Consider the following 27480-nt stretch of genomic DNA (forward strand, 5'->3'; position numbering starts at 1 on the left):
GGCAGAGCGCTCGGGGTCACGTGTTCGCCGGAGGAGGGGAAGTGGGCGGCTCAGCGGCCGCCATCTTGCCGGCTTGGAGGCGGGGCGTGAGGAGCGCAGGTCGCGCGCTTCTCCTCCCCACCCCTCGCCCAGCCTCGCACCGCCCTCCGTGCTCCTCCCCACTTCTGGCTCCCTTGGCCGCTCCCTGAGTGGAGGAACGGGGAGCCCCGGAGGGCGGGGGGGTGTGTCGGGCCCGTGCTCGCGCCCTCCAACCGCCAGCCGCGGCCGCGGGGGCGCGCTCGACCGGGCCCCAGGGGCGGCGCGGGGCTGAGGGGAGGGGGCTGCTCCGGCTGCGGGGGCGGCGCACGGCGGCCGTGGCGGCCCGGGTTGCAGCTGCGGCGGCGCGCTGGGGGCCCGCGTCCGGGGCGCCCCCAGGTCGGCGCTGCCGCCGTGGCCGCGGCTTCCAGAGCCATGTACCGCAGCGCCGCCCGCTCCTCCGTGTCTTCACACCGGCCTAAAGAGAGCGGCGGGGGCGACCCGCGCACCAGCCGCAGCTCCGGCTCCTCCTCAGGCCCCGCTCGCCGCACCTCACCGCCGACCTCCTGCTCCTCCTCGTCGCGGACGCCGGCTCGCCGGCCCCGCTCTCCCTCAGGGCACCGCGGCCGCCGGGCCTCTCCGTCCCCTCCGCGGGGTCGCCGCGGCTCCCCGTCTCCGCCCCGCGGCCGCCGGGCCTCGCCGTCCCCGCCGCGGGGTCGTCGCGGCTCCCCATCCCCGCCGCGGGCCCGTCGCGGCTCCCCGTCGCCGCCGCGGGGCAGACGACTCTTCCCGCCGGGCTCGGCCGGCTTCCGAGGGAGCAGCCGAGGGGAGTCCCGCGCCGACTTCGCCAGGGACGGCCGCGGAGACCATCCAGGCGACAGCGGCAGCCGGGTAATCCCACCCCTCCACCCGGACTCTGTGCTCCAGCCCCCTCTCCCGCAATTCCCGCTTTCAGAAACGCCCGCCGCCCGGACGACCCGAGGCCTCCAGGCCGGGGTCCCCACATGGAAGGCCCTTCATCCCCATGGGCTCCCTCAGCGACGCCCGAACCAGGGGTTTCCCAGGTCAGCCCAGGGAACTTCATTTCACAATAACGGATTCGGGACGCGGCCGGGAGCCGGCTCGGGACGCCGTGCTGCGTTCCCTGGGAATAGACTGGTTCTCTCCCTCTGTGTGAGGTGTGAAAAAGTTTGCCGGGCGAGGGGAAGCTCCTCCACGCCGTGTGCCTGGTACTTTTTCAGTAGTTGGTGTCCTTAGAGTTGGATGGTTTTGTGTGTGTCCCGCTAGAACTGAGCTGCGCCCTGGATCTGGAAAAGGGTGAAATGTCTTTGTGGCGACTTAGGGTGGCTTAAACAGTTCCCAGGGTAGACACCGAGAGAATGTAAACTGTTAGTACTCTGTTGGAGCTGCTTCTCCGAAATCGAGTGTGGGTATCTACAGTCGTTGTAATAGCTGCCTCCACTTAACCTAGTTGTGTGGCAGGAATGATGCTCAGCCCTTCACTTTCCCTGTGAACATTCACGTCCTTTCGGGGGGGTGGGGAGGGCGGGGTGGGTTCCTCCTTATCTAACAGCTGAGGAACTCACAGAGGTTTAAAAAACTTAAGGCGATGCCTGTAAGAAGTGGTGGAGTGTGATTCAATTCTTTACCTGGTTCCCAATACCCTGAATTTAACTGTTACGTTTCCAAGCTGAAGGGACAGAGCATGAGGTTAAGAAGGTTAGTTTAGAGGTAATACTGACTTTTCATGCATCTCTCCGTTAGTAGAGCCTCTGGGCAGGATGTGGTGTTTTGGTATTTGTTTTTATTATTAGTTAACCAATCCTTTTAAAAAAGTGACAAAGTTTCTGTTTTATTTAGTGGATCTCTAACAATATCTGTGTACTCTGGTCATAGGCTTATTAAGATTTTAAGATTTTCTTAGCTGAGTATGATAGTCTGAATGTTAATCACTACAGAGAAAGTAAGGAAAACAAAAAACAATGAGTTTCCATAACTTCCCCTTTCTTCTCCAATGCACAACCTATTTGCTCCAGTCTTTTGTCTCAGTAAATGACATCACCCGTTGCTCAGCCAGAAACAGTGAACATCTCCCTTCTCCCAGTCTGTAAGGATAACTTCATCTATCTAAACTATCAGCTCTACCTCCAAAATACATCCTCCAAACTGTTGTCTTCCTGCCATTATTCTTATCTAAACTTTATCTCTTGCTTAGTTTATTGCATTAGGCTCCATTACACTCCACTTTTGTTACCATCCAGTTTTTTCTATACCTAGAAATCAAAACGATTTTTAAAGACCTCCATTTTATGTATTTGAGAAATATTTATTAACGCTTACCATGCTGTTCTGGGCACTGGGAATATAATAATGAACAAACCAGTCAAAAGCCCTGCCCTAGTAGAGCTTATATTCTGACAGGGGGAGTTGGATAATATGAAAAGTAAAATGTCTTGGCATGTTAAATATGATTAAGTGCTAAGAGAAAAAACAGAAAGGAGTTACAATTTTTGGTAAGGTAGCCAGAGAAGGCCTTCTGGAAGGTGATTTCTTAATAAAGACCTGAAGAAGATGAGGATGTGAACAGAGTGAGCATCTAGAGGAAGTATGTAGTAATGTCATTCCCCTGCTTGAACCCCTTCTGTGGCTTGTTAAACTAAGAATAAAAATCCAGATTTCCTAACTGTGGCTTCTGCCTGTTTTGTGTCACTTCACTGCAGTCATGCTGGCCACCTTTCTGTTCCCCCAGACATGCTAAGCTCATTACAGAGCATGCTCTTTTTGCCTGAAACATCTTCCATCTGTTCTTTGCAAGACTGATATCTCATCATTCAGGCTCCAGATTAAATGGTATCACCTCAGAATGCCTTTTCTAACCATCTTATCTGAAGTAGCTCCTTTTCCCCAATCTTTCATGTTATCATGTTTTAATGACTTTTTAACACTTCACAGTGCCATCAGAAATACTTTTTTTTTTTCTTAACCTGTGTTTGGCTTGTCTCCTTTAGTGGAAATGTAAAGATTCTGGTAGCAGACTTAATTCACTCCTCTGGCCCCATGCCTAAGAAAATTATAATTTAAAATGTAAATATATTATTTATTTGGCTGCACAAGGTCTTAGCTGGAGCATGGGAATACTTTAATTGTGTGGAGTGTAGGAATGTCTTGACCCTGTTGACTTAATATCTTTTACTCTTGTAGAGACGCTCTCCTGGTCTGAGATCTGACTCTTCTTTGGAACAGAGCTTACGGATCACTGTTGGCAATGACCACTTCTGTGTTGGCATACCAGAACGGAGGTGGCTTAGTGATCGACTGGCGTCACCAGTGGAAAATCTGGAGGATGCAGACAGGTAGGCTTCATCTGAAGCAGGGCACGCCATATGAATACTTGAAGGTAGAAATGTTGCTGTTTTCCGAATGATGTATTTGAAAGGGTGGTGCCAGCACTGAAGTTTATGCACTATGTCCAGTACAAAGTATAACATTGGAAAGAGTGGGGTAGACTCTGTTGCTGAAACAATTATGTAGAAAAAAAGACTTTAAAAGATCTAAGACTTCCCTAGTGGTCCAGTGGTTAAGACTCTGTGCTTCCACTGTAGGAGCCATGGGTTCAATCCCTGGCCAGGGAACTACAATCCTGTGTGCAGCATGGCATGGCCAAAAAAAAAAGGTCATCCTGGCCCCAACTGGAAAGGAGAAAGTTGAGGGAATATAAACAGTCCCCCAAATTAAAAACAGTTGAGATGATACAGATTCTAAAATAGTGGAACTAGTGGGGTCCCTTCTGCAAAGGAAAGTTCTGAACAAAATAGGATATCTAGGAAATCTACTTACTTATGGCTGCACTGGGTCTTCGTTGCTGCAATCAAGCTTTCTCTAGTTGCATTGAGTAGGGACTCCTCTAGTTGCAACCCACGGGCTTCTCACTGCAGTGGCTTCTGTTGTTACACAGCACAGGCTCTAGAGCTTGGACTCAGTAGTTGGGGTACACTGGCTTAGTTGCCCCGCAGCATACAGAATCTCCCAGACCAGGGATCACACCTGTGTCCCTTGTATTGACTGGCAGATTTTTAACCTCTGGACTATCAGGGAAGTCCTTAGAAATCTTTTTTTAAATGGTGTTATTTTTCAGCTTGTCCAGGCTGAAATATATACAGATTCAGAAAAGGTTTAGGTAAATTCATGTTTAATTGTATATGCACGCACACACACATATATAGGCATTAATAGAAAGTTAGAGATCTTTAAAAATGTTTAATTTCAGTTATTACTTTACAACCACTGGGGGCTAAGGAAGGGCAAATATACTCCACAGGGTGTTAAATATAGATCTCAGGTACTAGGAACTTAGGTATGTATGGGAAGTAAATAATGCATTACATGTTTTTCACCTTGCAAAAGTAAAAGAGCTAGAATGGGAGTGCAGGGAAAGCACTCTTTCTGAGAGCTGAGAACCATGTCTGTTAGTGGTTTCTGCCAAGTATATTGGGAGTTTTCACAAATGTTTAGCAGTAGCAGTAAATCAATATAATGTTCTTTTAAACCGTGACTCTCGTGAAGTAGTGCACAGAATATAGGCAGGCAGGTGGGGGACAGCTGGGCAGGAAGTGTGAGGACCAGTGCTGCCCTTTGGTAATATTTACTTCAAAGCTTCAGTGGCTATTCAGTGCAGTGAAGCAAGGCAGGACAGTCATATAACACTGAAGCTTCTGAAGATAGAGCTTCAAGGTATGTGACTATATCATTGAGGCAACAGCCCATGCCCTTCTAGCTGCTTCTATTTTGGGAGATGATTGAGTAGGCAGTCGGAGTAGGTGGTGCATGATGTGATTCTCTTCCTTCCTTAGGAGCTTAGGTTTTGGTGTGACTTTAGCATTTCCTCTTGCTGGTTCTAGGGTGTCAGTAGCATTTCCTCTTGCTGGTTCTAGGGTGTCAGCTCCCCTTTCCATAAACTTTGTTATGCATGTGTGCTTCAGGTAAACAATTGTCTGTTTATAAGTTATAAAAGTTAAAAATTTCCTCTCTGTATTTGAGGTATTAATTTTCTTTCTTGAACCCTGTTTCAGAGAGAGAAATTTATTTTAGAGAAAGCGAGATTAAGGTTCTAAAAGGAGGTTCCAGGCCATTCTTTAGACTTTTTTGCCCTCAGCACTCTTGCTCAATCTGCTTTGTGTCAATAATTACTGTCTGCTAAAACCAGGCCATAGGAACGTTGGCATTCACAAAGTGTCTTCCTGTGAGTCCAGTCTTTAGCTAATGAAACAGGCCATTTCCATCATTTGTATGTAGGTGTGTGTTTATTTTTTCCTGAGACCCTGTATTCTTTCTCTTCCCGTATTTGATCTGTTAAATTTTATACCAGGTTTGGGTTACGGCCAGATTGCCAGGGTTGTCAGTCTCCTCACCATGGCAGTTCTCTGTGCAGGACTATAACTTATCCTGTAAAGGAAGTGTGAATAGGTTGTGTGAAGACTGAGCTTCTGAATAAGTGTAGATGTGAGGTTGATTTCCCTTGTTTATCAGAGTATTCTGCACATTATACATTCCATTCATGGTATTCTCATCTCCTGACTTTTCCTTGCCTTGATGTAGGGAGTAGGATTTTTTCCCTGTTACTTGCCTTAGGGAAAAGACAGAAGTGCCACAGCTTTCTTCAGGCATTTTGAGGAATCAGCACAGGAAAATAATGGGAAGTTTGAGCTCTGGAGAACCCTTTTTTTCTTACCATACACATTTTTTAGCAGCTTTTTTATTTAGCCATAATTCATATACCATGCAATTCACCCATTTGGAGTGTACAGTTCAGTGATTTTTAGTATATTCATAGAGTTGTACATATACCACTGTGATCAATTTTAGAATTTTTCTTCTTGCCTTATCCTTAGTCTCATCTACCCACCCCCAGCCTATCATTAACCTTCTTCTGTATTTATTCTGGCCATTTCATATAAATAGTATCATACAATGTGTGGTCTTTTGTGACTGGCTTCTTTCACGTAACATAATGTTTTCAAGATTCATTTATGTTTTTACATATAACACTGCTTCATTTTTTTTAAATTGCTGATAATAATTTCATTGTATGTATTTTGTTTATCTGTTACCAGTGTTGAGTGGATGGATACCATTTTAGTTGTTTCTACTTTTTGGCTGTTATGAATAATGCTGCTGTGAATATTGGTGTACAAACTTTTGTGAACACGTGTTGTTTTTTTTAACTTGCTTAAGGGAATTTGTAAACACAGGAAAAGTAGAATAGTTCAGTGAGCTTCCAGGTACCCATCACCTACATCATTCAGTCAATTTTTTAAGAAAAGAGTTGGACTTGACCAAAGCTTTCAGAGAGAGTTTGTCACTGAACTATTCTAAGCTGCAGGAGATGGCGCTCTTTTTAGGACTCACTTTTATTGCAGTCAGTTTCTCTCTCATCCTTTGGGAAAACTAGGGAAGGAGGACATGAGCTTCTAACAGGCAACCTGATTTCTGCCTGTATTTACACATTAGCGCATTCTTTTAACTGTTTCTATTCCTTCTTTTATTGTTTTTTGCCTCCTTTTGCAGGAGACTGCAGGTTTGGATTGAGTCTTTCTGAGAGCCATTTCATTATTTCTAGCTTCTGGATGTTTAATGTTGGATGAGATTTGAGGCTAGTATGTCTCTTGGTGGAGAAAGCTGAATTTAGGAGCAATGGATGAACTTGCCTACTAGCCATAGAGCCTGTAATTTTCCCCTATGCTAACGTGATCAGAGACCATGTATATAGATGGTGTTTTGGCAGTGGAGTGACTCAACTCATGGACATTCCTCCCTGAAAAAAGATGTGTTCATGGCTGGCAGACCTGCAAAGTAAAATATTTTACTCTATTTATGTTTGATTTCAGAGATCATCTTTGGTCATTCTCATTCTTTCCTATTATTTCATAGTACATTGAGACCACAATTTTCCCTAAATTCTTGGGGAGGAGGTGAGTAACAGGAACCTTGATTCCCATAGATGACATTCTTATAGAAGAGGTAATAAAATTTATCCTTTATAGTCTTTCATAAAGTTACTTATAGCTGTAACCTCAGTCTGAAACTGAAAAGGGGCTGTGCTAGTGAATGAGAAAAAGCAGCTCTTTGATGTTCTACTAACTTTTGTCCCAGACATAGGAAAACAACTATTATTAAAAAAAACAAGTCATTTTTCGAAACTTACAAAAACAGAAATAGCTCCTAGAAACTGTAGAAGACAGGAGTAATTACCATCCTGTGGATAGTAATTCACTCTGAAATGTGAGTGACGTGTAAGTTTTTCTAAGTTGTATACTTAAAGTACTTCATTCTTGTTTAGTTGTTCAGTTGTGTCCAACTCTTTGTGACCCCATGGACTGCAGCCTGTCAGTCTCCTCTGCCATGGGATTTCCCAGACAGGAGCACTGGAGAGGGTTGCTATTTCCTTCTCCAGGTGATCTTCCCAACCTAGGGATCCAACCCAAGTCTCCTGCATTGCAGGTGGATTCTTTACCACTGAGCCACCAGAAAAGCTTAAAGTGCTAGGGGATCTTTGTTTCTGTGATATAAATCAGAAAGTTTTAGGGGGCAGTAGAAGCTCCCTGGGGCTTACCCAGTGGCTCAGTGGTAAAGAATCCACCTGCCAATGCAGTAGATGCAGATTTGATCCCTGGGTCAGACGGATCCCCCAGGGAAGGATAAAGCAACCCACTTCAGTATTCTTGCCTGGAGAATTCCATGGACAGAGGAGTCTGACAGGGCTGTAGTCCATGGAGTCCCAAAGAATTGGACAGGACTTAGCAACTAAACGGCAAAAACAGAAGCTCTGTGACCATAATGCCCCAGAAGATTAGGATACTGTGTGTGATATAGAGATCTGAGCTGAAAGGACAGATGTTCCATCCTGTATTTTTACCTTCATGCCTTAAAAGTCTAAGACCTTTTTATTTCTATAATAAACCTATCTCACTGTAATAGAAATATAAAGTGAGATAACCGTCACATACTTTTTTTTCTGGACTCAAGATTAACAAAATGCTTATGGATATTCAGGCAAGGCAGGAAAGAGTATAGCAAAACAGACTGTGAGGGAGTTTTATGGTTTTTAATATATGATCCAGTGAAACGAAGCAATTGCAGACCCTTCTAAAACTTACAAGAAAATCATGCCAATTGGATAGATCAGTGGTTAAAAAAAAATTTTTTTTCCCACAGTGAAACTTTTTTTTTCCAAATGAAATACTCTGTAGAATTTAACAATATAAACAGGTAAAGTTAGCCTGCTCTAACTCAAATTTTGTTTTTACAGTTTTTGTTTTACACCTTAAAAAATTTTTTGGCTGTACCTGGCATGCAGGGTGGTACCTGAGAATCTGCATTTCTGAAAAAAGTTCCTGGGAAATACTGATGTTGCTTATTCAGACCACAGTTTTAGTAGCAAAGAGCTAGCGTGAAGTTATGTGACCCAGGACTCTTTGTAGTCTGGTAGTGGTATTTTCACATCTCCAAGACCTTTGCATGAGACTCTGCATCCCCAAAGTCTAATTAAAGAAAGAATTCTGTCCAGATAGATTAGCAGTCTCTTCCATTGGTTAGAGGCTGCAGCTGCTTGTGCTCTCGGAAAAGTGAGAAGTGTTGCATGTATATACATAGATTTGTTCTGACCTCATGATTACTGTCTTTTGTTCTAAGCATTCTATAGCCCCTTTGCCAGATGTCAGTCTCTTAGCCTTGTCTGGTCTTGCTCTTTCCAAGTCCATTATATTCAGTGATGCTTGTCTCTTTCCTCAGGGATGACCTGACTGATGATTCTGTCTTCACTCGAAGCTCCCAATGCTCTCGAGGTCTTGAACGATATATTTCCCGGGAGGAGGCACCTCTCAGTCCCTTCTTGGGACAACTTGATGAGGACTACCGAGCAAGAGAAACTTTCCTGCATCGATCTGATTATAGCCCTCATATCAGTTGTCATGATGAGCTGTTGCGGGGAACAGAACGGAATAGAGACAAACTCAAAGGCTCCTACTCTCTACGACCTGAGGAAAGTAGCCGGGAGGCCAAACGGCCCCGCTATGATGACACAGAGAAGATACACAACATGGGAAGTGATCACCCGAGTTTTACATCAGGGACTCGCAACTATCGACAGCGTAGACGGAGCCCAAGCCCTAGGTTTTTAGACCCTGAGTTTCGAGAGCTGGACCTCGCCCGGCGAAAACGAGAGGAAGAGGAGGAACGAAGTAGGAGCTTGAGTCAGGAGCTGGTGGGAGTTGATAGTGGCGGCACTGGTTGTCCCATCCCTGGATTGTCAGGTGTCCTTACAGCATCGGAGCCAGGATATTCTTTACATCGGCCTGAGGAAGTATCTGTGATGCCCAAGAAGTCAATTCTGAAAAAGCGGATTGAGGTGGACATGGAGCCTTCCTTGCAGGTCTATGCTGCGTTTCTTCTAGGGTGTCTTGCTTGTTTCTCTCAATATTTTAAAGCCTACTTACTTTCCTGGGGGCTGTGTCCCTCAGGTATCTTTGGAATATATGTTGGTGCAACATTGTTATGCTTATGAGCTGTACCTTTCAGGACTCTCAAAGGAAATTGTAGGCCTCATGATGCAGTAATAGGGGGCTTCTATTGTTATGTATTAGGCTTCCTAAGGGGCTTTCCTGGTGGCTCAGACCATGGAAGAATCTGTCTGCAATGCAGGAGACCTGAGTTTAATCCCTGGGTCATGAAGATACCCTCGAGAAGGGAATGCAAACCCCACTCCAGTATTCTGGAGAATCCCATGGACCGAGGAGCCTGGCAGGCTGTAGTCCATAGGGTTGCAAAGAGTCAGACATGACTGACTGACTAAGCACACAGGCTTTCTAGACAGACGTTTTGGAGAGTATTTATTATATAAAGGGTTTTTTTCCCCTCTAAATTGGCCAGTCCTGTAGGATCTTTGAGTATGGGTTTCTTGGAAATGAAGCTTGAAAAGCAAAGGGAGGAGCTGATTGAATTTTCCTCATGTCTCTTTAAAGAGAAGAAAAAATGTATGAGTGGTAGAACACTAGACCAGAAATCAGGTAATTCTAATTCTGGATCCATCTCTATCACCAACTTGCTGTGTGATTTTTAGACAAGTCACCTAACCATTCTGGACCTTGATATTTTTTCCTCACTTAACGGAAAGATGGTCAGGCATGAGCGCTTGTTTTTACTTGTTCTCTTAGGAGCTAAGTAAGGGAAGGCTGATCAGTTAGGGATCAGAGTTTCCTGACTGTACTTCAGTCAGAGTAGCTGTGCTTATATGTTTTTTTCTTTTGAAGATTCATAAAAAGAGAAAGTAAGTAAGCTAGGGCATCTCTTAAAGTCCTTTTGAATTCAAATTCCTTGTTAAAGACTATAACAAATGGGCAAAAGTTAAGATTCAATCTGCCTTCTTTTCTATTTCCCTTTGCTACAGCAGAACCATCTGGAGAAATGGGAAACCATATATTGAACCTGGCTAAGGACCTCCCTTTCATCCACATGTATCTTTGCCCTGTTAATTCAAGAACAACAAAGTATTTATTTTAATCTCAGTTACTAGTTTTCTGAGATTCTATGTGGAGAGGCTAATTTAGTTATGTTTATTTTTGCAGCTTGAAAGTTTTCCCAGCAGTACCAGCTCCAGCCAGGATCACCCTCTTTACTCTGGACACTCATCTCTTCCACTAAGTGGTGCTATTGCTGCTTTTGCCTCAGAGGTTGAAAACAACAAGGGAACTATGGTAGAGACTACCCTGAAGGAATCTCAGGGCAACCTCTACCAATGGGGCCCCCTCCCTGGGATACCCAAAGACAACAGTCCCCTCAGAGAGAAGTTTGGAAGTTTTCTGTGCCACAAGGAAAAATTGGATATGAAGGCTGAGGGACCAGAGCGACACACAGACTTCTTGCTTCCTCACGAGAGAGCTAGCCAGGATGGCAGTGGTTTCTCCTGCATTCTGAGCATGTTAGCAGATTCTACCGGTACGCAGGAAAAAAGGCGACTTAGCTTTCCTGACATTGAGGATGAAGAGAAGTTTCTCTATGGGGATGAAGAAGAGGATTTAAAAGCAGAGTCTCCACCAAAGCCCCTTGGGAGCTCTGAAAGTGAAGTTATGAGGCAGAAGGCAAGCCCCCTACCCTCTTCAGCTCCAACTGTAAAGCTAGAATCAATGGAAGAGACCAATCCAGAATATGCCAAGATTCATGACTTGCTCAAGACCATAGGGCTGGATATTGGGGTAGCCGAGATTAGTAAACTGGCTGCACGCACACAGGAACGACTTCATGGCAAAAAGCCGTCAGGTTCCTCTGCTGACCGCCGTTCCTCTGCTGACCGGCACTTTTCTGCAGACCGCTGTTCCTCCATTGACCGCCGTTTCTCAGCTGATCGGCGCTCTGCAGATCCTCACAGACTGGAGAGCGGGGAGGTGCACCATAGCAATACCCACTCCCCAGAAGGGTCCCGTCCACAGCAGGTCTCCCCTGTGGATCCTTACTTGCTCACAAAAAACAGCCCCCCGTTCTTAAAGTCTGACCATCCAATGGGTCATATTGCAGGACCTGAGGTGGTTGGCAGTGGGTTTCAGTCATCTGTTGCAGTCAGGTGCATGTTGCCATCAGCCCCATCTGCCCCAGTTAGACTTCCACACCCTGCTTCTTTATCTCAATTCCATGTGCCAAGGGCCTCTCAGTTTGCTGCAGCTCGGATACCTCCAAACTACCAGGGACCTGCCATTCCCCCTGCTTCCTTTGATGCCTATAGGCACTACATGGCATATGCAGCCTCAAGATGGCCCATGTACCCTGCCTCCCAACCTTCAAATCACCCTCTGCCAGACTCACACAGGACAGTGCCAGTTAGCAAACAGGCTACCCGTAGCCGTCCCAACCTCCGTGTGATCCCCACTGTGACTCCTGATGAGCCCAAGCATGAGGAGTCAGTGCTGGGCTCACTTCCTACTGCCCAAGTGCCTGTCCATGTGTCCATCCCATCACTCATAAGATATAATCCAGAGAAGATTTCTGATGAGAAGAACCGTGCTTCCCAGAAACAGAAGGTGAGTGTTAGCTTTGGGCCTCCTGTGCCTGCATCTTCTACTTTAAAATGTAAACTTGTATTTGTCTTTTAGAGGGAGCTAAAAATTTGCAAGGTCCAAGGCAATCTTTAGAGACTGCTGTTACTACCATAATTTTTTCTTTGATTGTTTTCTCATTTGGCCTAAAGTCTGGCCCTAGGTCTCACTGCAATTGCTAAACTTCTTTTTCCTAAGTTTATTTCTCTTATCTCAATTACCAGCCTTAGGACACTATGGGTAGAGCTGGGAGCCTTGAAGTCTTCAGTATGACTCATCAGAGAGTGAGGAACCAAAATTGGGTTCCTTTCCTGATTTCCATAGAAATCAAGAAATCTGTGTTTTATCCCAGTGAGTTTTGGATCTTTTTCCTGTAGTGATTATGGGGTTTAAAAACTATTGACTAGTTGTTTCTTGGTAACTAAACCAAGAAATAAGCTTTGTTTGTTCTGGTTTAACTTAGAGTCCAGGAATAATATATTTTATGACACTTTTTTAAAGTAGTTTTTATACTGTCAAGGTTCATTGGGTTCCTTGACTGTAGAAAGCAAGCAGTGGCTGGGGTAAAGATATAATAATTTAGATGTTTTAAAGCAGTAGGTAAAAATTACATAGAGATGAGAAATACAGAATAGAATTTTGAATAGAAAAATTAATATATACTGTTGATTTTAAAGGTACTTGATAGCTAACAACTCGCTTTGTTAAACACAATGACCTAAGGACCATAAAATTGTAATATGTGTTAATTTGGTTTGCTAATAAAGTAAGACCTGAGGAGAAAAATAGAAAAGGTGAAATTGGAAGGCTAATCTGATTTTTTTCCAGTTTAAAAGAAATTTAGCTAATCCTTGAGAAGACAAAAAACACCTCTTAATTTTCCATTGTACTTGAGTGTTTTGTGTTTTTTTTGTTTTTTTAAAGTCTTTTGGGAAAGAGGAGAAGAACGTCCATACGACAAAACCTAAGACTGCAGAGATACTCTGAAGATTAGCACTTTTCCTTTCCTTTACCTTCAAGAACCTATTACTAAAGTCAGGGCTAACAGTACACAGGGTTTTCACTTGAGTTCCTTATGGACAAGCCATATTTGTTTTTCCTATTAGGTGATAGTAGTATAGTTGAAAGATCAGAGGCTTTAGGGCATATATACCTGGATTTTAAATCATCTTACTATATGATCTTTGGTATGTTACTTAGTCTTTTGCAACCTCAGTTTTCTCACTGTGAAACAGATAATATCATGATTAAATAAGATGATACATATAACGCAACTAACACAATGCTTCATCCACAACACATATTTGTTCCCTTCTTGATGGTTCCTTTTGGACTCAGAACTACTATCTAATAGTGTAGTGCTTCTACAAAAATACTAGTTTCCAATCAATAGAGTTCTGGAAAGGATAATTCTATTCTGGAACTTGAATTGGAATGAAATATCTTCGTTATAAAGTCAGAGCCTCTGCGTGCAGGTGTTTGTATTCTTGCGTTCAGATATTATCTAGTATGAGGTTTTCTGGGAAAGAACAATGGAAAAGGGGGGATGTTGTAGGCTAAAGGGTCTGCTACCATTTTTTATTTTGCAGGTTATTGAAGAGAGGGAAAAGCTGAAAAGTGACCGTGAAGCTCGCCAGAAGAAGATGTACTATCTTAGAACTGAGTTGGAGCGGCTTCATAAACAGCAAGGTATCAGACACTCCTAGTCTGCCCTTTTGTTGTAACTTTAGTAAGAGATCCAAATGAAGAGCTCTGGGGACTCTCAAACAGGTTCATTGACATTGAAGCTTCACTTTCAAAAAATTTTTGATATAATTAGACTTATAGAAAAGTTGCATTAGTAGTGTAAAGAATTCCCAGGTGTTTTCCATGATTATTAGCATTTTACCATATTTGCTATATTTGTTTTTCTCTCTCAATTGTGTGTGTGGGTGTGGGTGTAATTTTTCCTGAACTATCTAAGAGTAAGTTGTAGAACGGTATTCCTTTAGTCCTAAAGACTTAAATGTGTATCTTCTTCTTTTTTAAAATATTTAAAAATTTTTTGGCTGCCCTATGCAGCATGTGGGGTCTTAGTCCCCCAACCAGGGATTGGGGTCTTAGTTCCCCAACTGTGTCTCCTGCAATGGAAGTGGGGAGTTCTAACTCCTGGACTGCCAGAAAGGTCCCAAGTGTGTGTCTTCTGACTACAAGAATTCACTTGTATAACCATAGTACACTTACCAAATTAGAAAATTAACAGTAAAATACTAGTCTACAGATCTTTCTAATATTTTATCAATTGTTCCAATGATGTCCTGAAGCAAAAGAAAATTAAAGATTATGCATTGCATTCAGTTGTCATGTTGTTTTAGTCTCCTTTAATCTGTAACAGTTCCCAAATCTTGAGAGGAGATCACGTTTTGTAGAATGTCCTCTAATTTTGATTTGTCTGATGTTTCCTTATGATTAAATTCATGTTGTGCATTTTAGCACAGGAACATCACAGAAATGATGCTAAGTTCATATCAGGTGTTGATTTGTCCCATACTGGTGATGTCAGCTTTGATCATTTGGTTAAGATGATGTCTGCCAAGTTTCTCCACTGTAAGGTTACTATTTTACCCTTTTCAATTAATAAGTATCTTATGGGGGGAATACTTTGAGACTGTGTAAATACTCAGGTGCTCCTCAGACTTTGGCCCACTAGTTTTAGTATTCATTGATGATTTCTTGTCCAAATCAGTTATCGATTGTTACATAGTAATTTTCTAATTTCATCATTCCATTTACTATTGGTTAGCTTTCTACACCCCAGTCCAGTACTCTTGCCTGGAAAATCCCATGGACGGAGGAGCCTGGTAGGCTACAGCCCATGGGATTGGGCACGACTGAGCGACTTCACTTTCACTTTTCACTTTCCTGCATTGGAGAAGGAAATGGCAACCCACTCCAGTGTTCTTGCCTGGAGAATCCCAGGGACAAGGGAGCCTGGTGGGCTGCCATCTATGAGGTCGCACAGAGTCAGACATGACTGAAGCGACTTAGCAGCAGCAGCTACTATGAGGAGGAGCTTTCTACCCACTCCTCCTCCCCCATTTATCCATTTATATAATATTTTACTATTACTATTTATCTTTATGCTCAAATTGCCCCAAATTTGGCCAATGAGAGCCCCTTTAAAGTTGGCTCCTGTGTCCCTTTTTTTAAAGTTATTTTTAATTGGATGATAATTGCTTTACAGTATTGTATTGGTTTCTGCCATACATCAACACAAATCAGCCATAGGTTTATACATGTCTTCTGTCCTTTTGATGTATCCCTATCATATTTTGATTTGTGGATGTACACAAAAAGATGTGTACACCCACAACAGAAAGATGTTCCGTTACGTCTCTGTTGAGTACACCTTCACCAGTGCTTTTAGGATTTCACATATACACTAAGGAAAGAACATAAAATATTACAGCTTGGTGATAACAGAAGAGCAGAGAGTGGGAGAAGATGTAATTTCTTGTTTGGCTTTGGACTTTTTAGGGATGAGAAGCTTAGTTATTAATCCTGTGAGGATTAATTCATGAGACTATGAAGTTTGAAATAAATAACATCAGGTGAAGTTAAGGCAAAATCTAAAACTCAGTGGATGTGTTGGTGAAGGGTCCTTAAATCAGATAAAGTCAAATATGTGAATAATTATTTGGTTCTCTGAAGAGGACAGCTATAGAATTCATGTATTACAGTTACAGTTACAGCATACATTAAGCTTTTTGGAGGACACATGCACATAAACTTGTATATACCCTTTTAGGGATACATGGAGTCTCTCTTTGAAACCTGTCCATAGATCTTTAGCTAATAACCCTACCTAAGAGATAATGTAATCACTCAATCTTTACTTTCATAGGAGCTGGCCCATGTGGAGGGCAAGTCTCACCTGCTTTTAGATGTTTCATGGAGAGAGATTTTGTGAGCATAAAGTCTTAAGAATTCGTATTTATGACTGAAAAATGACTTGTTAACTTTCCTGTGTTTCTTTCTGTTGACATTTGACTACTCAGGGGAAATGCTGCGTAAGAAACGAAGGGAGAAGGATGGTCACAAAGATCCACTCCTAGTAGAGGTGAGTCGGCTTCAGGATAACATTATGAAGGACATTGCAGAACTTCGACAAGAGGCAGAAGAGGCAGAAAAAAAGCAGTCTGAACTGGACAAAGTGGCTCAAATCTTGGGAATTAACATTTCTGATAAATCTCAGAAGTCTTCAAGTGACAGTAGGGAGCCTACAGAGAAGACTGGGAAAGCAGAAAAATCCAAGAGCCCAGAAAAAGTGTCGTCATCCTCAAACTCCTCTTCCAATAGCAAGGTAACAACTCAACTTTTCCATTTCTATTGTATTTTTTATTTCCATGGGCTCTTAAAGCAGTCTTCTAACTAACCATTTTCTTAGCTTCCTTTTCCAATCTGTTCTTACTCTTGCTAGTTATTTTTGTAAAACATAGTTTAGATCGGGGTACTGTCCTTCAGAGTTTTAGCAGTTCCCCATTGCCTCCAAAGTAGAATTCTGGGCCCTCCATATTCTGGATCTAGCATTTATACCCTAACTCACTTCAGTCCAGCTTCTAGTCTTCTCACAACTTGAAATGCCGTTTTGGTTCATGTTTAGCAACAAGGTCACCACCATGTTGAACAGCCTCAAATTTCAGTTCTTAAATCAGTATTTGATACAAGGAACCACGGTCTCTGAAAAACTGTTTTCTTCCTTTGGGTCCCATCACATTTCTTTTCCTTCTTGTATGTTAGCTGCTCTGCTTAATTTCCTGATCTTTGAATATTTTAGTTCTTTAGGACTCAGTTCTAGCTCAGGTCTCCAGAATTCTGCTTTTTCCTTAGGTCATTTCATTCAGTCCTATGCTGAAATACGATATTGACAACTTGCAGTTTTGTATTCTAGCTCAGGTGATTCTTATAAGGTTCAAGTCTGAGTGTCCAACAGACTACTCACTATTTCCACTTGATTGTCTCAAACACCTTAAAATCAATGTATTCTAAATTAAACTAAGATTGTGCCCAGCCTCCCTCTAATCTTTCTTCCTCTGCTATTTATTACCTGTCTCAGTGAATGACATTACTGTCCAACAGTTTTTATGCCAACAACTGGAAATGCATTCTTAGTGCTCCCCCTTCCTAACTGCTTTATGCGATCACAGAGTCTGCCAGTTCTCCATCCAGAGTAAATCTCAGTTGCATTCATCTCATCATCTCTGTTGCCATCCAAGTTCAAGCCACCTTCAACTTTTTGCTTATACTGCTACTCTCTCAATTTTTTCTCCACATTCAGCCAATGATTATGATACTACTTTGCCTACCTCTTCAGCCTCATTTCAAATCTTATTTTTCTTTTGCTCTCTGTAATTTCATTACTGGCATTTTCATTCCATAAATGTTTCATCATCTTTAATGTCTTTGTGTCCTCTCCTCCTACTAATTACTACTTTTCTTATCCTGTGTTCTAACTCAAATTCATCCTCAGATCGCAGTTTAAATTATTTCCCTGACTTCCTTTCTTGATTTCCCAGGTTGTTAAATTTGCCTCATACACACTCTCATACCTACATTTTCCTTCTTAGCATTTATGGCCTTGTAATTATATTATTCCATGTGTTCCCCAATTAGATTTTAAGATTCAGGGGATCAGGGACCGTATCTGTCTCATTCCCCAATATAGTCCCCAGTACACAGCTCAGTGCCTGCCACATAGCAAATAGATAGCTCTCAGGAAATCATTAATAGTCCTCTTAGCCTGGAATAATCTTTCTCCCAACCCTACTCATCCACTAAGGCCCAACTTGAATACTCCCCTCCTCTGTGAAGAATTCCTGAATTCCACTGTGATTGAGTCAGACCTTTTTTAGCATTCCCACAATAAATTACTTTATTCTTTTATAAAATGTATTTCATTCTGTCTTACTGAAAGCATGATTAAACTCATGCCTGATTTCATGCTTGTCTCTTGCACTAAATGAGAGCTTCTTGAGAATAACAGAGTATAACTTATTTTTGTGTTTTCCCATGGCATCCAGTATGTCTAGTACATAGTAAATGGTCAGTTAATATTGGGGTTAGAGAAGAAGATACTCTGTATTCTCTGTCAGCCAAGCTCTAATTTTTTTATGTCTTCCTGGGAGAGTTCTCTTTCTCAACCAGGTAGGACTGTTTTATACCAGGACCATTGAGTTCAGGGCCTTTGATGGGAGAAGAGCTTGTAGTTGACTTATACATTCTTTGGGGTTCCGTTTAGGCACCAACGCCATGATAAACTATCATCTTGACTTGAGTGAGAGAATGTTCTCTGAAGTTAACAAGAATATGTTGCAATTCGATTTTCATTTCAACAATAAGGAATGTTCTCTCTGCAAGCTCTGTTTCCTACCTGTCTTTGATCTTTCTTCTTTGTCTCTTCTTAAAATGCATGGTTAGTTTGATTTTCTTTCTCTTAAATAGCTCATTTCATAAAAGTAAACACACGCACATTTCCACAGTTCCATTCACTTAGACACAGTTGTTACTAATGAGTTGGTGTGTATTATTCCAAATTACCTTCTTCTGTTCATTCATTTAATAAATACTTCTTGGTCTCCAAGAAAGTGCCAGACAGTGTTTAGATATGGGAAGTATAAAAGGGAACTATGTAGTTGGTGGTGGTGGTGATGGTTCAGTCAAAAACAGGCTAAGGAATATGGAGTAGTTAGGGAAAGTCTTTTGGATAAAGTGACATTTGACATTCTGTGCCTAGTCACATATCTGTATTGATTATTCAAATACATCTTTTAATAGATTTGTGTTTTTTTTAAAAAATTGGTTGCACTGGCTCTTTGTTGTTGTGCACAGGTTTTCTCTAGTTGTGGCAAATGGGGGCTACTCTTCATTGTCATGCATGGGCTTCTCATGATGGTGACTTCTCTTGTGGAGCATGGTCTCCAGGGCACACAGGCTCAGCAGTTGTGGCTCACGGACCCTGGAGTGCTCAGTGCATGGGTTTAGTTGCGCCACAGCATGTGGAATCTTCCCAGACCAGAGATTGAACTGGTGTTCCCTACATTGGCAGGCAGATTCTTATCCACTGTACCACCAGGGAAGTCCTATTCAAATCTATTTTGTTATTTCGTTGTTGTTCAGTTGCTAAGTCACGTTGACTCTTTGCAACCCCATGGACTACAGCATGCCAGGCTTTTTTGTCTTCCACTGTCTCCCAGAGTTAGTGAGTGGGTGATAGTTGCTCACATTCATGTCCATTGAGTTGGTGATGCTATCTAACCATCTCATTCTCTGCCACCTACTTCTCCTTTTGTCTTCAATCTTTCCCAGCAACAGGGCTTTTTCCAGTGAGTCAACTCTTTGCATTACGTGACCAGAATATTGGAACTACAGCATCAGTCCTTTCAATGAATATTTAGGGTTGATTTCCTTGAGAATTGACTGGCTTGATCTGCTTGCAGTCCAGGAGACTCTGAAGCATCTTCTCCAACACCACAGTCCGAAAGTATCTGCTCTTGTAGTATTTCATGACTATCTTTCCATGTCAATAAATAGACTTCTGTAATATCATTTTAGCAACCTTATTTTTATTGTTGTATGGATAACAAATCTAACCAGTTAAATCACCTGTGGTTTGACCTAATTTCCTAAGGATAAATATTATGGAATAGAATTGCTTGGTCAAAGGTATAAAGAATTTTGAGGTATATAATATGTGTTCCTCAGTTATCTTCTGGAAAGGTGGTCAGTTAGCACTCACCAGCAGTGTATGCATATGCCCATCCCTTACCTGCTGGATATGATCTCTTTAGTGACCCTTGAATAGGACTGTAAAAGGGAAAAGTTATCGTTGAAATCTCAGTTGTTTCCCTTTCTCCATTTAGTCTTCCTTTCCCCACCAGCCAGTATTCCAGGTGCTCCATTCCCTGATCGTGTCTATGGAACCTCCTTCACACTCACCTTCTCTGTGTTCTAGAATTATATTTTGTATGTGCCTCAGTCCCCAGTATTATCCAGAATTCTCATTTCCTGAATACCTTGTGCTCAGCTTGCTGAAAAGTGAATTCATATTATTTATTATTGATCACTTAATGTTGGAGAGTTGATATATTTTAAAAGAGGATTCATGTTAACTGAAAGATGTTAAATTCTAATGGTGACATTTTAGGCAGTTAGAAACATTTTACCCAGATTTCCTGTAAGTTATCCTAAATAGATGACTATCCCTTTTATCTATGCCAGCCTTGTTCTCTAGTTTTCGGTACTGGATGTGTCTGTGATGAGAGAATTCACTATCATCTGGTTTGATTTTTTTGTTCACTTGCTTAATCTGTCAATTACCTTTTCCATTTCCTCTTCCCTTCTAGTTGTCATCATGGTTGATAAACTTAACTAATGTATTTAGTTGTATAGGTAACACATTTAACATCTACCAAAGATGATACTATAGAAGATTCCTATCCACTCTTGTTCTCTACGTCCCTCCCCAGAGGCAGCCAGTGTTTCCATAATCCTGAGTATTCTTCTAGATATTTTCGGATATATAAGTAAATATATTGTCATTATGATTTATTCTTCATAATGACATGACACTGGAGTCAAATTAATTCTCTTTGAGTCTTGCAGACAGATTTCTCATGGGGTTTTTCCCAGTTTGTGCAGCTTTAGGCACTGGAAATATGATCATACAGTCCTATTTCCGTTATTGTGGTAGCTACCTGCTTTTTCTGAGGGAAGACAGATCTAGATTGTCTTGAATTCCTTCTTAGTACAGGTTTTTTCCCCCTCTAGGAATCAAAGGTAAACAATGAGAATTCCCATACTAAGAGCCCCAAGCCTGCTGAGAGCCCCCAGCCAGCTAAGCAGTCTGATCAGCCCGTTGCTGCCTATGAGTATTATGATGCTGGCAATCACTGGTGCAAAGACTGCAACACCATCTGTGGGACCATGTTTGACTTCTTCACCCATATGCACAATAAGAAGCACACACAGGTAGGTATCTTGCCCTCTGTTATTTCTATTCTTGCCCTCCTTCCCCTCAAACTCCTATACCCCCATCTGTATTACAAAGCTGGAAAATGAAACATTCTCATATGGGCAGGAGCCCCAATCTGAAGAGCCAAGAGGTACCAACAAAGGAGACACCATCCCCAGGGCTCAGTCCAGGGGACCTGCCTGTAACTAAACACCATGGCAAGTGTAAGTGAGGCTGCTGCCTCTTTTAATTCCTTGAGTACCTGATTATTTGTTTCATTTTATCCATTACTAGTACTTGCTCTAACATATGTTTACCTTTTCCACAGGTGATTTCCGTTTAAACAGTTGGCAGAGTGGGTGGGGGTGGGCAGCTGGGGGCTTCTGTCCCCCCTGGTTGTTGGGGAGAAAAAGAAAAGTGGGTCATTGAGATTTTAGTGCTGTGTGTGAGCGCCTCTGCCTCTTGCAAATAGACACTGGATCCCTACAACAGACCTTGGGCTTCAAAGACCCAGAATGAAGCCAAGCAAGATGCTGTAAAGCGCACTGACAAGATAACTGTTCCTGCAAAAGGTAAGTTTCCTCCCTGCCATTTTTGTGGTTTCTTTACATTCAGTCAGGGAAGAGGTATCCCTGAACTAAGGTGCAAGGAAGCAGCATAGAGTGAGACATAAACATTACTTTTAGCAAAGCTGGAAGATTGCATTCCATGTGCACAACTAGGTCCTAAAGAAATAAAGAGAGCTATAAGACAGGAACAATCTCTACCCATATGGCCAACAATCTAACAGATGTTAAACACACACATACCACTCTAAAAATAAAACTTTCTTTGTGCTCACTTCGACAGCACATGGACTAAAATATGACTTTCTTCACTACTGACTTATGCACCAAAACCTTATTTGAAATCCAGGTGAAAAAGAACAGTAAGAGGTGCAGAATGACTGCCTTTTCCGCTAAGAACTATAAAATATTTTTGAATAGTTGTTATTAGGGGCTAAGTTGAGAAATAGAAAGTGTCTTTGTCTTTAAACTTCTCAGTTTCTTACCTTTGTAAGTAGTCAGTGCTTCTATATCCTTGATATCTATAAAAGATATATTCCTAAGTAATTAATACTAACGTGAGAGATTCTCATACAAATGGTGCTGGGCTTTTTAACTCTCCTAAGATACTTAGTGCTAGTTGGAATTTGAGGAGAATCAGCAACAGAAATGAGTCTGGCACAGAAAACTCCTAAGTTAACCAGTTAGGGGATTAACCAGTTAGTGTTCCCAAAATGTAGAAGGGATAGAGGTCCTGAGTTCAGGCTTTAAGTTGGAAGAACATACCATTGAGATTTTAAATGCTCCTTCCGACTTGAAAGTGAGTAAAGTCCTTTATACTGTTAATTATTTCACTGCAAAAGGGAAGTGGGATTTCCTTTGGTTGCTGTCATCTTGGGTAGAAATGACTTACTTTCTTGACTTTGTTCCACTTCTTGCAGGCTCTGAGTTTCTGATTCCCATCACTGGATATTACTGCCAGCTCTGTGAGGAATTTTTGGGGGATCCAATTTCTGGAGAGCAACACGTGAAGGGTTATCAACACAATGAGAAATATAAGGTTGGTCTTTGTAGTAGCCTATGGAGTTTTCCCCCTTTCTGCAGTAATCCTTTTGATGTTGTCAAGCTCAGAGCAAGAAAAAGTCCTTAACACTTCAAATTCTGTATAACCACAAGGAAGTTCTCAATCCTAGTAAGAAATGCTAACCTGAGAGGACCATTTATCCTTGAGGAAGGTGACTCAGAATTTTCATTAAATGAGTTCTAATAGTGGTAGGGCCAAATTTTCTCTCTTAAAATATTTTGCCCAGTTACTGAGCCTTTATCTTTTCTCTTCCCTAGAAATACGTGGTTGAAAACCCATTGTATGAGGAGCGACGGAATCTGGACCGCCAGGCTGGCTTGGCCGTGGTTCTAGAGACAGAAAGGCGGCGGCAGAGTGAGCTGAAGCGCAAGTTCAGTGAGAGACCAAAGGAAGAGAAGAAAGAAAAACAGGCAAAGATTATGAAGGAAGTAAAGGAGGATGACAGGGTGTCTGAGGAATTAGAGGACCAGCTTTCTGAGGGTGGAAACTCCCCTGAAAAGGCTGAAAATAGAAAGAGGCCTAGCATCAAACTCCAGTTAAAAGAAGAAATAAAGAAAGAACCACCAATATCTTCCTCTTTCGGGAAATTCAGCTGGAAGAAGCCAGAAAAAGAGGAGGAAAAAAGTTTAGTGATCCCAAGTATTCCCAAAGAAGAGATTGTGGAAAGTGGTAAGGACAAAGAGGATGGCAAAGCTGATCCTGGGAAGACAAAGCCTATCAAAATCAAACTCTCTGGGAAAACTGTTGTTGCACATACTAGTCCTTGGATGCCTGTAGTGACAACTTCAACCCAGACTAAGATCCGACCCAGCCTGCCCATCCCATCCACAGTCCTCCGCAAATCAGGTTCAGCCACAGTAAGCAAGCCAGCTCCGCTTAACACCTTTCTATCCATCAAGTCTTCTGGAACCACTGCTAAGCCTCTGCCAGTGGTTAAAGAGTCTTCAGCTGATCTCCTCTTGCCTCCCGACATCATCTCTAAAGCATTTGGAGGGGAAGAGGTGATTTTGAAAGGGTCTCCAGAGGAAAAAATGGTGCTGGCTGAAAAGAATGAGCCATCACATATACCTGAACAAATGCTACCACCTCCTCCACCTCCACCTCCACCGCCACCTCCACCACCTCCAGTTATACCTCATCCAGCTGCCCCCTCTCCTGCCCAAGCAAATGCTGTTTTGGCTCCAGTGAAATCAAACCCAGCTGTATCTCACACTGTCATCCCTGGCTTCCTGGGTCCTAACATTTTGAACCCAGTGTTACCGGTAGCCATCATGGCCTCAGCGCAGCCTACTGCCATTCCTTCTGATGAGACGGCTCCTGGGGTGAGTGAGAGTGACCGGGACCAGACCTTGTTCTCTGTGTTGGTGCGTCCTCCACCTCCCCTCTCAAGTGTGTTCAGTGAACAAGCCAAAAAATTGGAAAAGCGAAATTCATGCTTAGCCACAGCCAATGCTAAGGATCTGTATGACATATTCTACAGTAGTGGTGGAAAAGGAGCCCCTGAGACTAAGCTGAGTGGTGGTCCATTGGCCAACGGGGAAAATAGAGCTGAAAATTCAGATACCTCTTCCACTTCTACTTTGAACAGCAGTGTATCCCAAGAGGAGTTGCCTTCAGGGAGAAATTTGGTCTCTGCTCCTTTGGTCAGCAACTCTGAAAAGCCTGTTTCAAAACCTCTGGTGTCCCTAGGAAGACTGTCAGCTGTAGAAAGTGTAGATTCAAAAAACAGAGGCAGCAGCTATGGCTTCCTGCAGCCTCTGACAAGGTTGTGCCAAAACAGGCCTTATGAAACTATTACCCCAAAGACAGAGACTTTGGCCAAGTGGGCTTCTGGTTCCTTCCAGAGTGATGCTAATAAGGATGTAGCTCCAGTGAGGAAAATTGAACTTGACCTGGGAGACCCTGGGCCACCAGGTGTGGAGCCAGCCTCTGAGCTGTCAGATACACAGTGTCATACTGTGAAATCTCAGAAGTTGGTAGAAACCCACCTTGTGGAATCTAGTAAGCAACAAAGCCAGGAGCTCTACCAATCTAAGGATTGTGGGAAAAGTGAAGTAGAGACAAGCACTGAACTAAAAGAAGGAGGAGTGAAACTCTCTGAAAGGACAGTGAGAGAGGGAACAGATATCAGTGTTGGACCCAATAGCGTAGAGGACTCTAATTTGAACAGTGGGAACAGATGCATGTGGGAGGAAGAAGTAGAACAGCCCAACTCGCATAGGACTGACAAAAAGGCTAAACAGTCCAGGAAATTGATAATAGAAAGTAAAACTCAAGGTAAAGTAGTACCTGAATTGAAGACGCAAGCTGTCTCTTCCACAAAGGCAAAAATAGACTCATTTCCGTCAGAAGCTAGGTCTTTACTCCAGAACCCACAAGATGTGAAAATTTCTGCCCCAGGATTGCTTATTCAGTCCCCAGACAGATCAGATATGTGCTTGAAAGACCATGAACAGAAGCAAGGAGTCCCAACTGATAGTGAGGAGTGGCTAGAAAATTCAGCACCAGAATCAGCTTCCAGAACTTCTAGGTATAGAAGCCTCAAACTGAAGAGAGAAAGATCAAAAGACTTGCAGGGTAAAATGACCTATAAACTGACTGTTTGGGATGAGAACGAGAAGCCAGAAACCTGGGAGAGCCTAGAGAAACCAAAAGCAGAAGCTCTGGAGCTTCGAGATGTCCATCCAGAACTAACAGTGACAATAGAGAGCAAGGCCTTAGAAAACTTTGAAGTTACAGATTTAAAAGTAGAAGAGCTTGCTGCCCTGGGAAGCCTGGGAGATATAGGTGTTGATTTCTGCAATACTCGGGTAGACCCAGCACATAGATCCCCAGTTGCCCTGTCTCAGAAAGTATGTGAAGAAAATTCTGCGTCGCCTCTAGGAGGTAATCCCTCCACTCTCACCGGCTTTGAGCCAGTACCATCCTTTTCTGAGTTTCCCTTAGATTCTCCCAAAACCCTGGTGCTGAACTTTGGAGCAGAGGGTGAACAAAACTCATCTAATCCCAAAACTGGGAGGATCACTCCTAACATTTTGAAAACTGGACTTCCTGTAGAAAATGTTGGCCTTGGCTTGGGGAATCTAGAGGGAACACACCAGGCCCTGGACCTGTTAGCAGGAGGAATGATGCCTGAGGAAATGGAAGAAACATCTAAATTAGAGAAACAAGATTCACTCAGATTGGAATCAGAAACAATTAATCCTTTAGCCCTTGGGCCATCTCCTTGCCTTCCAGACCTTGTTGATTTTGTCACACGGACATCTGGAGTTCAAAAAGAGAAGATATGTTCTCCTCTCTCTGAGCCAGGTGACCCTCCTGAGTGTAGTTCCTTGGAGATGGGACCACTGCAGCTAGAAATACCGAATGCATCCATCACGGAAGTAGCAGTTCCTCAAGTAGATGAGTATAGTGACAACCCTTTCAATGTGGTAAAATCTGTGGCTTCAGGGTCCCATACAAGGGAACAGGTAGCCGGAGGCAGTATGATCCCTCAGGAAATAGCTGCACAAGAAGCTGCAGTTGATGCCCTCCAGGACCACACAGAATCCAGTGTTCACAGCTGAGAAAGCACGTTCAGAGCTCCTTGTGGATGAATCCTGTTGGCTTCTAGAAATCAGGTGCCCAGGTGACCCAGGACTAGTTGGATCTCATCTGGAACCTACACTTAAGAGATGCAGTCAGCATCTTAGAGTAAATGTTCATGGAAGCTAAAAAATTTACCTCCGTTCCTTTTTTCCTTAAGAAACCAGACAAATCAATCATAATTTCTATACATATCTGTAAAAAAAAAAAGTATTTTCTGTTAATTATTATTATTTTTTTTTTGCCAATTTATTTTCTCCAACTTTGTCATTAAAATCAAATGTCTATCTGGCTCACCACCTAGTGTGCTTTGATTGTATTTTGGCTTTGACTCTGCCATTTCTGGGGGAGGAGGGAGACAGAGCTGACTTCTCCAATTGCTGTGTTGTATTCCCACCCAATTTCTTGGGCAGCTGATGGATCTCTGGGAGAAAGACCAGAAAGCCTGCTGAAATGGAAAACTACTGAGGAAGGAAGGATTGTTCATCTCAGGCTTTCCATTTGGATGGGCCTGCCTTAACATTGTTTGAAATGCAGCGTGAGTAGCCCTTATGTTTACTGTTTACTTCCTTGTGGCATGTCAGTCCCCACACTTCATTCATTCTGTTGCCCTTGCTTGAGTTGGTCCTGCTAATCCACAAACCTATTTGAAAATGACTTCAGTAAACATGGAAGAAAATCTACCAGGCTCACTTTTGGAAGACAACAAATCGGTAAGGCTTATTCATGGCTTGGTGCCAGGAGCAGATATGCTTTTTGCGTCCCTTTTGGTTTTGAAATGGCCTTTGTTCATTGTGCTGTGATCCACTGACACTTTGTGCAAAATTATTTAGCAGCCATTTTCTATTCTGAAGAGGTAGAGGGTCTGAAGCTTGTTTTGGGATTGTACTCCTCTATTCCACACTTATATGTATTCCTCCCTCTACCTCTCCCTTTCCCATTTTTTCTTCCATAGTGTGATGCTTTGGGTTGTACATTTGTTCAAAAGATTAAAGATTTATGAGTTGACTTGGACAAGTTTAACTTTATTTTTATTGTGTTAATTACTTGGAATAAATGCATTAATCTCATGTTTCTTTCTGGATTTTTTGTTTTGCAACCACACACATTTGAATTTCATAGGAAAGCTAGAACAATGAACTTCCTCTTCCCTGTTGTCTGTCTCCCCCTCCCAACCTTCTT

At 42.6% G+C, this 27480-nt stretch overlaps 1 protein-coding gene across 1 annotated transcript; it reads left to right on the forward strand.

The window, feature by feature from the left end:
* On the forward strand, window positions 341-27368 carry ZNF318 (zinc finger protein 318). Its single transcript, XM_018039083.1, has 10 exons — window positions 341-906; window positions 3217-3368; window positions 8803-9442; window positions 10635-12080; window positions 13685-13784; window positions 16133-16437; window positions 20901-21101; window positions 21557-21656; window positions 22571-22689; window positions 22971-27368. The coding sequence occupies exons 1-10, from the start codon at window positions 451-453 to the stop codon at window positions 26277-26279; spliced, it is 6828 nt and encodes a 2275-aa protein (XP_017894572.1). The 5' UTR covers window positions 341-450; the 3' UTR covers window positions 26280-27368.

The sequence above is a fragment of the Capra hircus genome, chromosome 23 (genome assembly GCF_001704415.2).
Source record: "Capra hircus breed San Clemente chromosome 23, ASM170441v1, whole genome shotgun sequence".
NCBI classification, from domain to species: Eukaryota; Metazoa; Chordata; class Mammalia; order Artiodactyla; family Bovidae; genus Capra; species Capra hircus.

What these genes read in the sequence shown, in the direction of transcription:
- ZNF318 (XM_018039083.1), top strand. Translation starts at nt 451, where the DNA reads ATGTACCGCAGCGCCGCCCGCTCCTCCGTGTCTTCACACCGGCCTAAA. An exon ending in GCGGCTTCATAAACAGCAAG is followed by an intron (nt 13,785 to 16,132) that starts GTATCAGACACT and finishes TTGACTACTCAG; the next exon opens with GGGAAATGCTGCGTAAGAAA. An exon ending in ACAATAAGAAGCACACACAG is followed by an intron (nt 21,102 to 21,556) that starts GTAGGTATCTTG and finishes TCTTGCAAATAG; the next exon opens with ACACTGGATCCCTACAACAG.